Source organism: Anguilla rostrata, chromosome 16 (assembly GCF_018555375.3).
Source record: "Anguilla rostrata isolate EN2019 chromosome 16, ASM1855537v3, whole genome shotgun sequence".
In the NCBI taxonomy this organism is placed as follows: domain Eukaryota; kingdom Metazoa; phylum Chordata; class Actinopteri; order Anguilliformes; family Anguillidae; genus Anguilla; species Anguilla rostrata.
The window spans coordinates 24832891-24846249 of NC_057948.1; the positions used below are offsets into that span (position 1 = coordinate 24832891).

Consider the following 13359-nt stretch of genomic DNA (forward strand, 5'->3'; position numbering starts at 1 on the left):
ACCCTCCAAACAGACATGGCAACGGTGATATAATGCATCACCTTCTTTTGGCTCGATTTAACTCCTCCTAATGCAGATCCTCTCGCTCACAAGCTTTCACACAGTATTTCTTTAGTGTCTCTTGGGAATGCAAGCAAAAATAATGATTAGCTATGTCTGTGGGGAAGTGAAAACAGGCCACCAGGGCCTAACCAAGCCAGCCATCCTGAACAGAGGAAATTAATTACTTTCAAATCTACCACCATCGTCAGTTCTGTCCCGGACTGCTCACTATGCAAAGGACAAGCGGGATGATGCACGCATACCTATATAGGTCTATGTACACATATATGTGTATGTACACATGTATGGGCAGTATACTGCATGTGCACACGCAGGACCTGTATGGAATTTCACCGAATAGATTAACTATTTTATATAACTCTCAGCTACAAGCTATCACTCAAGGGGGGAAAAATATACAGTTCAGCCATTTAAAAATAAAGCTGTCAACACAATTTTGATCATGTCTATTTTTATTAATGCATTTCAAGTACTTCAAAAAAAAAAATTACATATCTTTGCACAATACCTTCTGCAATTTTTAGTAAAAATTTTCAAAGTGAATACAGAACAAAAGAAAAAAAATTGTATATACTGTATAAAACACAGCGGACATTAAAATCAAACAGTAGTATTAGACTTTTCACCTTGTGATCTCTGCGTAAATCACCTACCACATTTCAACTCAAATTGGACATTTCAGTGCACGTTTCTCTCAAAGAATTTTACTGAGACAAAAGAAAGGAAGTACTGGAAATAGTGATGTCAGGCATTTTTCGCTTTCACCCACTTTTACCCAAACCATACCACAGGATAACACAGACAAGAACGAGGAAAAAAGTGTCACTCCCAAATGAAATTTACTGTTGAGACAAAGAAAGAAAAACCTACATTTTACTATGCAGCACAAGCCCCATTCCAACCAGCACAATGCCAAATAAGTAAAAATGGATACCAAACTCAACTTTGCTTTAAACATTTCTCTGTGGAGTTCATATACAAAAATTCAATTTTTATACATGTATAAAAATGCCTGTTTTAATCTTTAAAAGTAAAGTGAATTCTTCCATTAACTGTACAAGTTTACAAGGAAAGGGTCCAGGGGGTGGGGAGGGTGAGGGTTGGTGGCTTCAACATGGCAACCTGCATGGCTTCTCCCGTTGTTCCGGGTGAACTCCCTGATGAGTCATGTAGGAGAACAGTCCTCCAATCTTGTAGCATGATGTCATAAACATATATGCATATATAAATGGAACTTTTAGAATTGCAATTTTAAAAAAACAACAAAGTTGCTAGGTTTTGTCTTAGCTTTGTTTACACTGCAAACACTGGTCTCTGTCCATTCTCAGGAGCTTGCTGAAACTCCAAGAACAGCGCTGGGTGTCTTAAGCAGGCCATGAAAAGTAGCTCATTTTCCTACAGGGAGCCATAGTCCCCCATTTTGGTTTGTATGTAACGGATGAAAAAAGACAAACCCAAAAACCAACACACATGGAGTAACGTGTGGCCTGTTTTTTTTCTCTCTCTCCTGAGACAAACGTTAAAACTGATAAACCTTAAGTCGCTTTGGAGATCATCTGTTCAGACGCACGATAGCTCTTCTCCCTGATTCAGAGCAAGCAGTGGTTCAGTCTTCACTGAACACCGAAAAGGTGGGGGGGGGGGAATGCAGAGTGGGGAAGGATGTAGAGAAAGGGGGGGGTTCATTCTTCATTAAATTCAGGCACATTTTTGGCGTCTTTATGCAAGACTGGTGTTACATGACTGTTCACTTCCCTGATCTGATCCATCTTCTCTGTGTAAAGTGGGGTTTGGGAAGTCGTGGGTCGTGGGGAGAATGACGATGGCAAAAACAAGGGGATCTGATTGGTGGCCTCGTCTTCCTGAAAGTATGCCCTGCGTGGAGATCTGCTGTGTGGAGGAACTGCGGCCAGAACAGTGAAAAGATCCCTAAGCAAAGCCAAACAGCTGCTCTGCACATACAGACACCTGCGCCCGTACAAGTAAAAGTCTCAATGTGAGCTGCGTCTCAATCAGACAAGCAGCATACTGGTGAATTTCAACACCCTCCTCTACTTTCTCCCCATGAGCTGCGATATTTTGGATATGTCCACACTTCAAAGAGGCAAGATACTGGCTCAATTGCACAGGCTACTCTAAAATCTAAAATGGCAGCCACCTCCTCAAAGCTGAGTTTTCAGCAGCTCTGCCTGCACTCTCGGGGAAGGTGTATGCATTGGGTGAGACTTTCAGGGTACGATTCGGTGGCATATGGCGCCACTTCAGACTGTAAGACCGCATGCATGTGCTGCACAAACCCTCCCCCTGCTGGACATCTGAGCATTTACATTCCATATTTACTGTTGTCTCAAAATCCCGTGACAAGGGCCATGAGATTTTTTTCCCCACCCTTGTTTCCACGGATGCAGATTGTCCACCAGGCATCTAAAACATCAAACTCACGGCTGAAATGTAATGGCAGGTACATAAACACAAAGATTATACTGTATATTATCATAATTACTGACAAAAAAATAATCAACTGTACAAAGTCCTCGTGTTCTCAAATGTGTGAATGTCCTGTTGATGAAAATGAGGACCAGCATTATTTTCTGTAGACTGGCAGATAGCCTACATCTCGCTAGCTTAAGAATCATAACTGCAGCCAATTAACAGAATGAAGCAGGCTTGTTTAAATCGTGTTAAGTTGATAATGTTGCTAAAATTAAAAGAAAGTGAATAATTGAAAAAAAACTTGTCCTGATCGCCACCACATGGGAGGAGGACTGCACTGCAGGAGAGAGCTCAGGGCCCAACCCATTACTCACAGTGGCAAAGACCCAACTATCTTCTGCATATAGTGGTTATTCTTCAACTGACATCAGTTAAATAAAACATAGTAAAAAAAAAAAGACAATGGAACATAGTATGATGAAACACATGGATACTCTCAATAAACCAGCACATTACACAACAGCTTATTACACAACATCTCAAGAGAATTGTGCAGACATCTTAATTCCTTTAGCAACCCCTGCGTGCCACACGTAACTACAGAACCCCAAGCCTCCATCTCCCCAACTCCCCTGCTGTCTCCTGGCCTTCATCACTCCTGATTGTATCCTCTAAACCGATGGATCCTTCTTTCTCCTAAATCTGGTAAAATTTGACACCGAATCAACATCAGCCCAGCCAGTTAAAAACACATCATGAAGTCTTAGGACTGAACTCCCCCAATTTTCTTGTTGCCGCTGTACAGCATAATAATAAAAAAAAAGCATCAGGATTTCTCTATGCTGCTCTTTCGTTCGTTCACCCTTTCCTCTGTATTTTTAATCCTGAGAGTTTCCGTTCCATCGGCAAATCATCCTTGTCAAACAGCAGAAAAAACGGACATGACACGAGGAAGGAAAAAAAGAAGCGATTTTTGCGACAGCTGTACAAACGGCACGCAGGAGGACGCGCGCGCTGGGAACGAAAGCCTGCGCTTCCATGTTCTCTTATTCCTCCGACAATGTTAATAACAAGCAGGTCCTCCGCTCTGAGGTTGGTCTGGCTTTCCTAGCCTCGATTTGGTGGCAAAACCCAGGTCACCTGCAGTCATGCTCTAGTCCACAGGAGAACAGCACGGCCCAGATGTGGCGCTGGGAGGTCGGGGGGGGGGGGGGGGGTAGAAGAAAGAAAACTACGAAAAGAGGTCGGACAGTATTAACACTACACTATCCCTGACTCCTTGCCTTCCAATAAAATAAAAAAGTTTAAGGAGAGGAAACAAAGTTAAGACCACATTAAGATGAGAAACAGCGATTTTCTCGCCTGTTCCTCGTTGAGACCATTTCAAGAAGGAGGAAAAGGAGTTGTTTTTTTAAATATATATATCTTTCTTTGCTTAAAAAGCTATGTGAAGTCAGCTTGGCTGGCTCCAGAAGCAGTGTTGCCTGGTTTTAATTCTCTCTTTTTTTTTTTTTTCTTATTTTTAAAATAGATTTTTTTTAAGGTATTAATCTCCGTTAGGAACGGGCTGCGCTCGTTAGCTGGAGGATGGAGGGGGAGGGGCGACGCTGCAGGTAATTCTTTGGAGTGAAGTTTTCCCGCTGTAGGCACAAGGAAGAACCAAAGGCAAAGAGCGGCCGGAGGCCTCAGCGTCTCATCTGGCCCATCTGATAGTTCTCTCTGGGCTGGCGGTGGCGCTGGGGCTGGGGCTGGGCGCTGGCCTGCTGGGCCCGCCTCCTTTTCAGCGTGCCTGCGAGAGACACGCCCACAGCGACAGGTCAGCGCGGGACGCTAACAGCTACAGCTCCCTGGCCTGTGAGCCCAGAATGCATTTACCCTGCTTCTACTTCGATGGCTCGTTAATAGAGCTCTGCTGGACTGCTGCAGCCTGACTGTTCTGTGGACACTTGACTAGCCTTGGATGAAAACACAGGGATTGTTCTCTCTGTCTGGTTATTTTTTTTACTTCTCAGACGTTCCAAAGAGAGATTCCTCTGTAGATTTCAGTCTTTATTCTGTCTGTCTGTCTCACTGTGCAGTGGGGGCTGGTACTGAAGCAGGGGTGTACAGGGGGAATGGAGCTCTCCTGTCTGTCTCACTGTGCAGTGGGGGCTGGTACTGAAGCAGGGGTGTACTGGGGGAATGGAGCTCTCCTGTCTGTCTCACTGTGCAGTGGGGGCTGGTACTGAAGCAGGGGTGTACTGGGGGAATGGAGCTCTCCTGTCTGTCTCACTGTGCAGTGGGGGCTGGTACTGAAGCAGGGGTGTACTGGGCTGATTGGAGTTCTTATCAGGCAGGCATGGGGGTGCAGTCAGGGGGTACTCACCAGGCAGGGGTTTGGGCGGGGGCAGTTTGGGGTTGCTGCTGGGGGTGTGGACGCTGCAGATCTTAATGAAGCCAGCCATCAGCATGATGAGAGCAATGCCCATCAACAGCACAGCCCACCAGTGAGCCTGTAACACACACACATACACACATGCACACACACGCACAAACAGACATAAACACAGTGAGATATTGGCTTCTCTATATGATAAAATCAAATCAAGGCTTTATAACTGAGGGAAACATCACTAAAATACACATTTAGATGAAGAGGTGGAGCACGGAAATGCTAAATATGAAGGAGAAATACAGCTTTCATATTTTAACTGTCAGGGTCAGTCAAATTAATGGTGCCGAAATGTCTTTTCAATCACAAGCAACGAAGCGTAGGCCTCAAGCTGGCAGACTGTACGGACGACTCGTCAAGTGTGGCTCGGCCCTGAGACACTTGCCACTATCCACTCGGCGATGTTCTCGTAGAGCTCGGGGTTGAAGATGGCCTTCTTCAGCCTGGCCAGGGGCCCGTCGGCATCCACCAGGCGGCACTTCATGAACACGTCGCAGTAGCCCTTGAAGTCGTTGCAGGGGGAGCCGGGCTGCAGGGTGATGACCCTCCGGCTGAAGTAGCGCGCCCACTCATCTGAGCCCGTGCTTTTGCAGGTGTTGGGCTGCACTGAAGGGACAGAGATGGCCCACACGCAGGTCAGTCCACACACCTCTGCTCGTACATAAGCCTCAACTCTGCTCATACCTTAGCCTCACCTCTGCTAATACATTAGCCTCACCTCTGCTCATACCTTAGCCTCACCTCTGCTCATACATTAGCCTCACCTCTGCTCACACATTAGCCTCACCTCTGCTCACACATTAGCCTCACCTCTGCTAATACATTAGCCTCACCTCTGCTCATACATTAGCCTCTCCTCTGCTCATACATTAACCTCCCCTCTGCTAATACATTAGCCTCTCCTCTGCTCATACATTAGCCTCTCCTCTGCTCATACATTAACCTCCCCTCTGCTAATACATTAGCCTCTCCTCTGCTCATACATTAGCCTCACCTCTGCTCATACATTAGCCTCTCCTCTGCTCCTACATTAACCTCCCCTCTGCTAATACATTAGCCTCTCCTCTGCTCATACATTAACCTCTCCTCTGCTAATACATTAGCCTCACCTCTGCTCATACATTAACCTCCCCTCTGCTCATACATTAACCTCCCCTCTGCTAATACATTAGCCTCTCCTCTGCTCATACATTAGCCTCTCCTCTGCTCACACATTAGCCTCTCCTCTGCTTACAATGAGGGGCGGGGCGTGTGGTTAATGGGACTGTGAGGGGCGGGGCGTGTGGTTAACAGGACTGTGAGGGGCGGGGCGTGAGGTTAACGGGACTGAGGGGCGGGGCGTGTGGTTAACGGGACTGTGAGGGGCGGGGCGTGAGGTTAACGGGACTGTGAGGGGCGGGGCGTGAGGTTAACGGGACTGTGAGGGGCGGGGCGTGCGGTTAACGGGACTGTGAGGGGCGGGGCGTGAGGCTAACGGGACTGTGAGGGGCGGGGCGTGAGGTTAACGGGACTCACTCCTCTCCTGGCAGCACACATGGCACAGCTCGGTCTCGTCCTTCCCGTCCGCACTGCCGCAGGTGCACACCTCCAGACTGTACTTCTCACAGATAGAGCCTGAGCAGCCCTGTGAGAGAGAGAGAGAGGGTGAGCTTCTCACTGCCTACCCACACACACTGCAATATGCACTGAGTCTGCTGGACACACACACACACACACACACACACACACACACTCACACACGCTCTCTCACACACACACACACACACACAAACACACTCACACACACACGTGTTCTCACACACACACACACACACACACAAACACACTCACACACACACGCTCTCTCACACACACACACAAACACACTCACACACGCTCTCTCACACACACACACAAACACACTCACACACACACGTGCTCTCATACACACACACAAACACACTCAAACGCACACTCTCTCTTTCTCTCTCTCACACACACACACACACACACACACACACACACGCTCTCTCACACACACACACAAACACACTCACACACACACGTGCTCTCACACACACACACACACACACACACACAACCCGCGCTTGACGCAGGCAGACTCAGCACGCACCCCGTTGAGGCAGACTTGGGTATCTCCATGGCAGGCGGTGAAGTTGGCCTTGGGTTCGGAGGTGGGGCACCGCGGGATGACCCCGTTGCACATGCCCTGATGGGCGCACTCCGACTCCTCCCGACACTTTTCCATGTTGGACTTGTACCCGCACTCAGGGGTACAGCAGGGACCCTGGCTGGGGCTGGAGAAGAGGAGAAAACATCACTAAAATATCACTTTCCAACTTCTAAATGCACACACACAAATGTGCCTAATAGCTCCATATAAGGCAAAAAATAAAAGAAATGTGCCAGTGCCTGATTGGTAACATATTAAAAGAAAGAAAGTGATGTAGCAGTGCCTGATTGGCTACTTGCCTGCAGACTTTCCCAGAGATCAGCTTGCACTTCTTGCCTTCGGTGTCGGCGTCATGGCAGCACTGGTCTTTGCACTGGTCCCGGTAGCCACAGTCACACTCCTCCCCCTCCTCAACCAGCCCGTTTCCACAGATAGGCTGGCCGGACTCTGCATGTGCACACGCACGCACGCACACACACACACACACACACACACACACACAAACAATATAAGTGATCTTGCTTTTTTACTTCCAGTGCACCCTGCTGTATCACATGATGGCCACAATGCTGTCAGTCCCAGTCTGTGGCGCTGTGGTAAGAATCTCATGTAAAAACCGCTCTCTTAGTAATAGCTTTAATGGAAGTGTGGCATTCCTTTTTAAAAGGTTCATGCACTGAGCTTTTCTAAAGCTTAATATAATGAACCTCAAATGTGCACGTCTTCGCAATCTCAGCATTGACAGTGCACCCTGGCTCACATAACCAGACTTTGTACAGGTAAGATGATTCAAAGCAATCTTAACCACCGTCTCACCCCGCCTCCATGTGGGTAAGGACCTGTCATCGGAGCAGTTTGCTCCCTCTTGGAGCAAGTCAGTCTCCCCAGAGGAGAGCACCCAAATGTCTCTGAGCCCCTGATTCACTCTGGGTGAAGCCTGCTTATGAAGCAGAGATGTCCTCACTCTGCAGGCCGTGTTGTCATCGAGAACCCAAATAAACCCACGAAGCAGCTCTCTGTTCCTCTATAATACTTTTCCCTATCGAAGAGAACAGATGTATAGCCACGAAGCAGCTCTCTGTTCCTCTGTAATACTTTCCCCTATCGAAGAGAACAGACGTATAGCCACGAAGCAGCTCTCTGTTCCTCTATAATACTTTTCCCTATCGAAGAGAACAGATGTATAGCCACGAAGCAGCTCTCTGTTCCTCTGTAATACTTTTCCCTATCGAAGAGAACAGATGTATAGCCACGAAGCAGCTCTCTGTTCCTCTGTAATACTTTTCCCTATCGAAGAGAACAGACGTATAGCCACGAAGCAGCTCTCTGTTCCTCTGTAATACTTTCCCCTATCGAAGAGAACAGACGTATAGCCACGAAGCAGCTCTCTGGTCCTCTGTAATACTTTCCCCTATCGAAGAGAACAGACGTATAGCCACGAAGCAGCTCTCTGGTCCTCTGTAATACTTTCCCCTATCGAAGAGAACAGACGTATAGCCACGAAGCAGCTCTCTGGTCCTCTGTAATACTTTCCCCTATCGAAGAGAACAGACGTATAGCCACGAAGCAGCCGTGTTTCCCTCCGTTATCCCCAAACATACCCACGAAGCAGGATGCCCTCTTCTTCTCCAGGACCTGGGTGATGTTGCGTATGCTGCAGATGGAGAACTTGTTGTTGTAGAGCTTGTCCCCGGACGTGGCCCTGGCGTACATGATGTAGTTCCCCTTCTCCTTCAGGTCCTGGACTTTCGACTCCCCCGGGGTGCACTCTGTCCCCGAGTCGTGCTGACAGAAGGACAGAAGAAGCGAAGGGTTAAAGGCCAGTTCATCAGAAACAACAGTAGCCGGTTTGGTGGATGTTTCCGGAACAGTGGTGACCCCTGTGGAGCCCGTCAGCATGGTGTACCCTGGGGCGGAGCACGGGGCCAGGGACTCACCGGGGAGCCGAAATTGTGGCCGACCTCGTGGGCGAAGGTGATGTGCGAGACCTTCGGCGGGACGTGGGAGGCGTAGTTCTGCACCGTGATGATGCCGGTGTTCAGGGACTTCTTCTTCCCGTCCGAGTAGTTCTTGTACTTCTCACAGATGCCCCCAGAGCTTCCTGTGAAAACAGACAATCCGGATCCTTCCATGGGTATAACCTGTGGGGATTAAAACCCCCCACCTTTGGAAGGAGCCCCCTCCCCCAACGCCCCGGGCTGTTTGAGCAATACAGCCGCTGGGTGCCAGCCCCTCACTTCACCATCAACCAATAGCATTTCCCCCTTCTGTTCCTTAACCGAAACCTACAGTACCGTGTCCATCTAACCTGCAGCACACCCCCTTACTGAGGATGTCAGTCATACTGCATCACAGGCTACATCCCCGGAGGGGGGAGGGGCATCTGTGTAGTTACCTTCTGAAAAGTGACCTGAGGAAACCCTGAAGCGCACACTGAGGGAGCCGTCTCTGTGCGCATAACCTTCAGTCTGATCTCCTGTTTGAACACTGCGGCGCTTTAATTCAGCCTGTCAGCAGGTTTTACGCAGCGTGAACACACACACACACACACTCACGCACACGCACACACACACACACACACTCACACGCATGCACACACACACACTCACACACACTCACACGCATGCACACACACTCACACGCATGCACACACACACACATTCACACTCACACGCATGCACACACACACACACACACACACGCATGCACACACACACACACACATTCACACTCACACGCATGCACACACACACACACACACACACACGCATGCGCACACACACACACTCACACGCATGCACACACACACACACACACACTCATGTACACGCATGCACAGACACACGTGCACACACAAAGCCCCTATATACATTTTGTTTGGGTGGGGCAATTCCCAGCTATCTTCATGGTAACATTGTACATTGTCCCTGGTGTCTTCTCCTCAGTCACTTTAGGTAAATATTCAAAAGGGCTCTCCCAGAATCCACCGCACAGAATCGATACGCATCCAGCTAACACCTCTGCTAAGTAGACAGCATTGATTTCTGTGCTGTTCATTTTTCAGCACATGGAGTCTGTATTCCAATAAAGCACACTGATATCTGCACCAGGCGTAACCCCCTTAATGGAGTGCACTGTACACGCATTTTAAGTAGAATAAACAGAGTGAACTGTGAAGAACAGTAAATTAGGCAAGGAGCCGGAGTCTGACCAAGCACACAGCTCCGTGTCTCTGACTGAGGGACTTGCACACGAGGGACACTGGGACAGAGGAGCTCCATAATCTGCATGATGATTGGCTGAAGCCGCCGAGTAACCTGCCTGCAGATTGAGGCCCAGGGCGAGGGCTGAAAGTGGCCTAAACGACACGCTGCGTGTACACGCCAATATTCTCACCGCTGTTCCAATACAGACACCGGCAAAGTGAGGGCTTAAAGAGTCCTGGGTTTAGAGCAAGTCTAACCTCAATTTTAGCTAAGGTTAAACTTGTGGGGAAAAAAAGAAACTGTAGCAACAGCCGGTAAGGCACACAGGGGCCATATTGAATGACAGAGACCAGGACAAAACACCAGGACATAAAATCCGAGCGGACAGCTAACTGCCTAGTCTAGACAGAAACCTCTCAATTTCACTGGTTCAACATTAACGGCTCTGCTTATCTACAGGAGTCATTCCAGCAGATTTACACATCAAATGCCCTGACACAACATCGCGATGAGTGCTCATTGGCCCAGAGACAAACAGGGTGAAGAGCACTCCTTCGTTACACACAAGCACAGCTGCACTGCTGACACAGGGGGGAAGAGGATCCCTGGGCTTTCGGGGGGGGCGTGTCCATACCTGCCGGGGCCCCCACCCAGGCCAGGCCCAAAACGCCATCGTCAAAGTCCCTGTCCGTGAAGACGTAGGCCAGGCAGTATTCGTCATGGTCCTGCTCCGAGTTCAGCTCCAGAAACTTCTCCACCCCGATGTTGGAAAAGCGGAAGGGGTTGGACTTGTCCTTCTCGTCGGCCGTAGTATTGATCTGCAAAGGCATGGATGCATGGATTAGTTATGAGAGAGGACACTGTGTACATTAGAATGGAAAAACACGCACACACACACACATTTATTTATTATTTATTCATTATCCTTTATTTCACCAGGAAGGTCCCATTGAGATACAATATCTCTTCTGCCAGGGAGTCCTGGTCCAGATACACACATAGACACACACACACACACAGGCTTGGACACACTCACCCGAATCCTCTTCACCATGAAACTGATGTTGCGGATTCCCATGAAATCAGTGCTCTGGTAGATGGAGTCGATGGCCTTCACGTGACTGGAGATCTGAAATAAAACAAATAAGTCAATCTCACCAAATACTTTTGTCTTATATTTAGACTTTAATTTCATTTCTTTTTTTTTTTTGCTAAATAGGACAAAAATATTGCCAATGAGGTGAGACAGTTTGACTCATTTCAAGATTTGCCAATGGGGTAAGCAAATTTCACAAACAGAAATTAAAAACAAGCTAATATTTTCTACTTGAGAGAAAAAAGGGATTTTAGGTCTGATTACAAGACTAAAACACTTTCCTTTTTTTGTAGTGTGCGCACACTTCAATGAAATCACCCTTCATTTCGTCAAGTTTAGTCCACACTAGTCTTGAGCTAATCTGTGTTTTGGGAGATGAATAAATCTCAGGGCAAACTTGCATGCATGTAACCGAAGTGTGTGTGTGTGTGTGTGTGTGTGTGTGTATGTGTGTGTGTTCATACAGGTGACCCGGCAGTACCTGTGCAATCACAGCCTCTCGGGTAGCGTAGTAGTTGAAGAAGAGGTGGTCAGTCTGGATGTAGAGCTGGCAGGTGTTCTTCTCCACCTGGGCCGCTCGTCGTTTCCGCAGCAGCACCGGACCGTCCGACCGCTCCTCCTCCACCAGCTGATTGGTCTCCTGCAGGGGTCAACATGGAGGTGGGTGTGGCATTATGGAATTAAGGGGCAGACAGGACCAGGCCCCCAGTAGGTTTCCCAGGGCGACGTAGGAAGAAACCGCTCAGAGCTCACCTACCGTTGCACACCTTCCGAAACCCCATACGGTACTGTCACTCAATTCTGAGATCATTCCAAATATACACACTTTAATCCAGGTGGTATTGAGTTCACGTTGAGAATTCTGTGAAATTCTTCACATAACATCACAAGAACCATCCTGTTAAATCTGATGATTACCGGCGTATTTCACAAAGCCCTTTCAGAATGCTCCCTCACCCCGCACACTGGCTTAAATTCCTTGCAGTGGCATGTGAAATTATATGTGGTGGAAACCGGAATACGTCGCCAATCTAATTACAGTATTTTGCAGAGACAAACATAATACACTCCATGAAAAGCCACTGAAACATTACCTTTAATGTAGAGTGCACAGGGCCCACTGCATCCTGAACACATCCGCAAGACCTTCAATGGTGTTAAATGAAGTGTATTCCAGTAAGGCAGAGGAGTAAATACTAGTGTAAAAGGCAGGGCTCAGTTATTTATTTAGTCAGTTATGCTGCTACTATATGTGCTTTGACATAATGGGTGTGTGTACACCTGTAAAGCTCCAATGTTATGCATCACACAGGAGTCAACACCACAGCAGTCAAGAGCAGAGCCTCACAAAGCACCCAATTAAACCTGTCTGAGCTGTTCTTCACAATCACAGGCTGACCATCAGCGCCATGGGAACAGGAAAGCAGAGCTTTTCTGTGTTTGCTTTCCTTATCTACACTTTCATTCCGCCCCCACGTACGTTACATGCTGCATGTGTGCGCGCACGTGTGTGTGTGTGATTGTGTGTGTGTGTGTGTGTGAGTGTGTGCACGCATGCGTGCCTGTGTGTGCATGTGTGTGTGGGGAAGGTAGCCCCTGGTTTCTGGGAGGGGAGTTTCCAGCAGTAGCAGGGCCTCTGCCAGACTGTAGACAGGAGGGCTGAGGTACAGGCCAGAGCCCTGACTAATGACTGTGTGACAGAAGGTGACGTGAAAATCGATGCTGGAATCTGAAGGAACGTGTCCAACAGGGGAGGCAGGAACAGCTGCTGTACTCAAGGTCAAAATGAAGGGATGACATGAGCCCACGGCCCTTTCTGAAGTAGGCAAGGAGTCCCCGACCCAGAGCACAGCTCCATTTCTCTTTCAGACCAGGCACACAGAGGCACTTTTTTTGGGTAGATAAAAGTTCCAATGGCAGCTAAGGTACCAGGAACCTCTGCCGAGCCGCTTGTGCG

General features: G+C 48.2%; 1 protein-coding gene across 1 annotated transcript in view; it reads right to left on the reverse strand.

Annotated features, from left to right (window-relative positions):
* Positions 1 to 3984: 3984 nt before the first annotated feature.
* Positions 3985 to 13359, reverse strand: part of LOC135242387 (disintegrin and metalloproteinase domain-containing protein 10-like) — a 55384-nt gene continuing 46009 nt past the window's right edge. Inside the window, exons 6-16 of the mRNA XM_064313427.1 lie at positions 11884 to 12042; positions 11343 to 11435; positions 10941 to 11124; positions 9038 to 9201; positions 8702 to 8885; positions 7400 to 7547; positions 7041 to 7224; positions 6443 to 6551; positions 5313 to 5533; positions 4862 to 4988; positions 3985 to 4285 (exon numbers count right to left, since the gene is read on the reverse strand). Coding sequence (XP_064169497.1) covers positions 4182 to 4285; positions 4862 to 4988; positions 5313 to 5533; positions 6443 to 6551; positions 7041 to 7224; positions 7400 to 7547; positions 8702 to 8885; positions 9038 to 9201; positions 10941 to 11124; positions 11343 to 11435; positions 11884 to 12042 — 1677 coding nt within the window. The 3' untranslated portion in view covers positions 3985 to 4181. The remainder of the gene's footprint in view (positions 4286 to 4861; positions 4989 to 5312; positions 5534 to 6442; positions 6552 to 7040; positions 7225 to 7399; positions 7548 to 8701; positions 8886 to 9037; positions 9202 to 10940; positions 11125 to 11342; positions 11436 to 11883; positions 12043 to 13359) is intronic.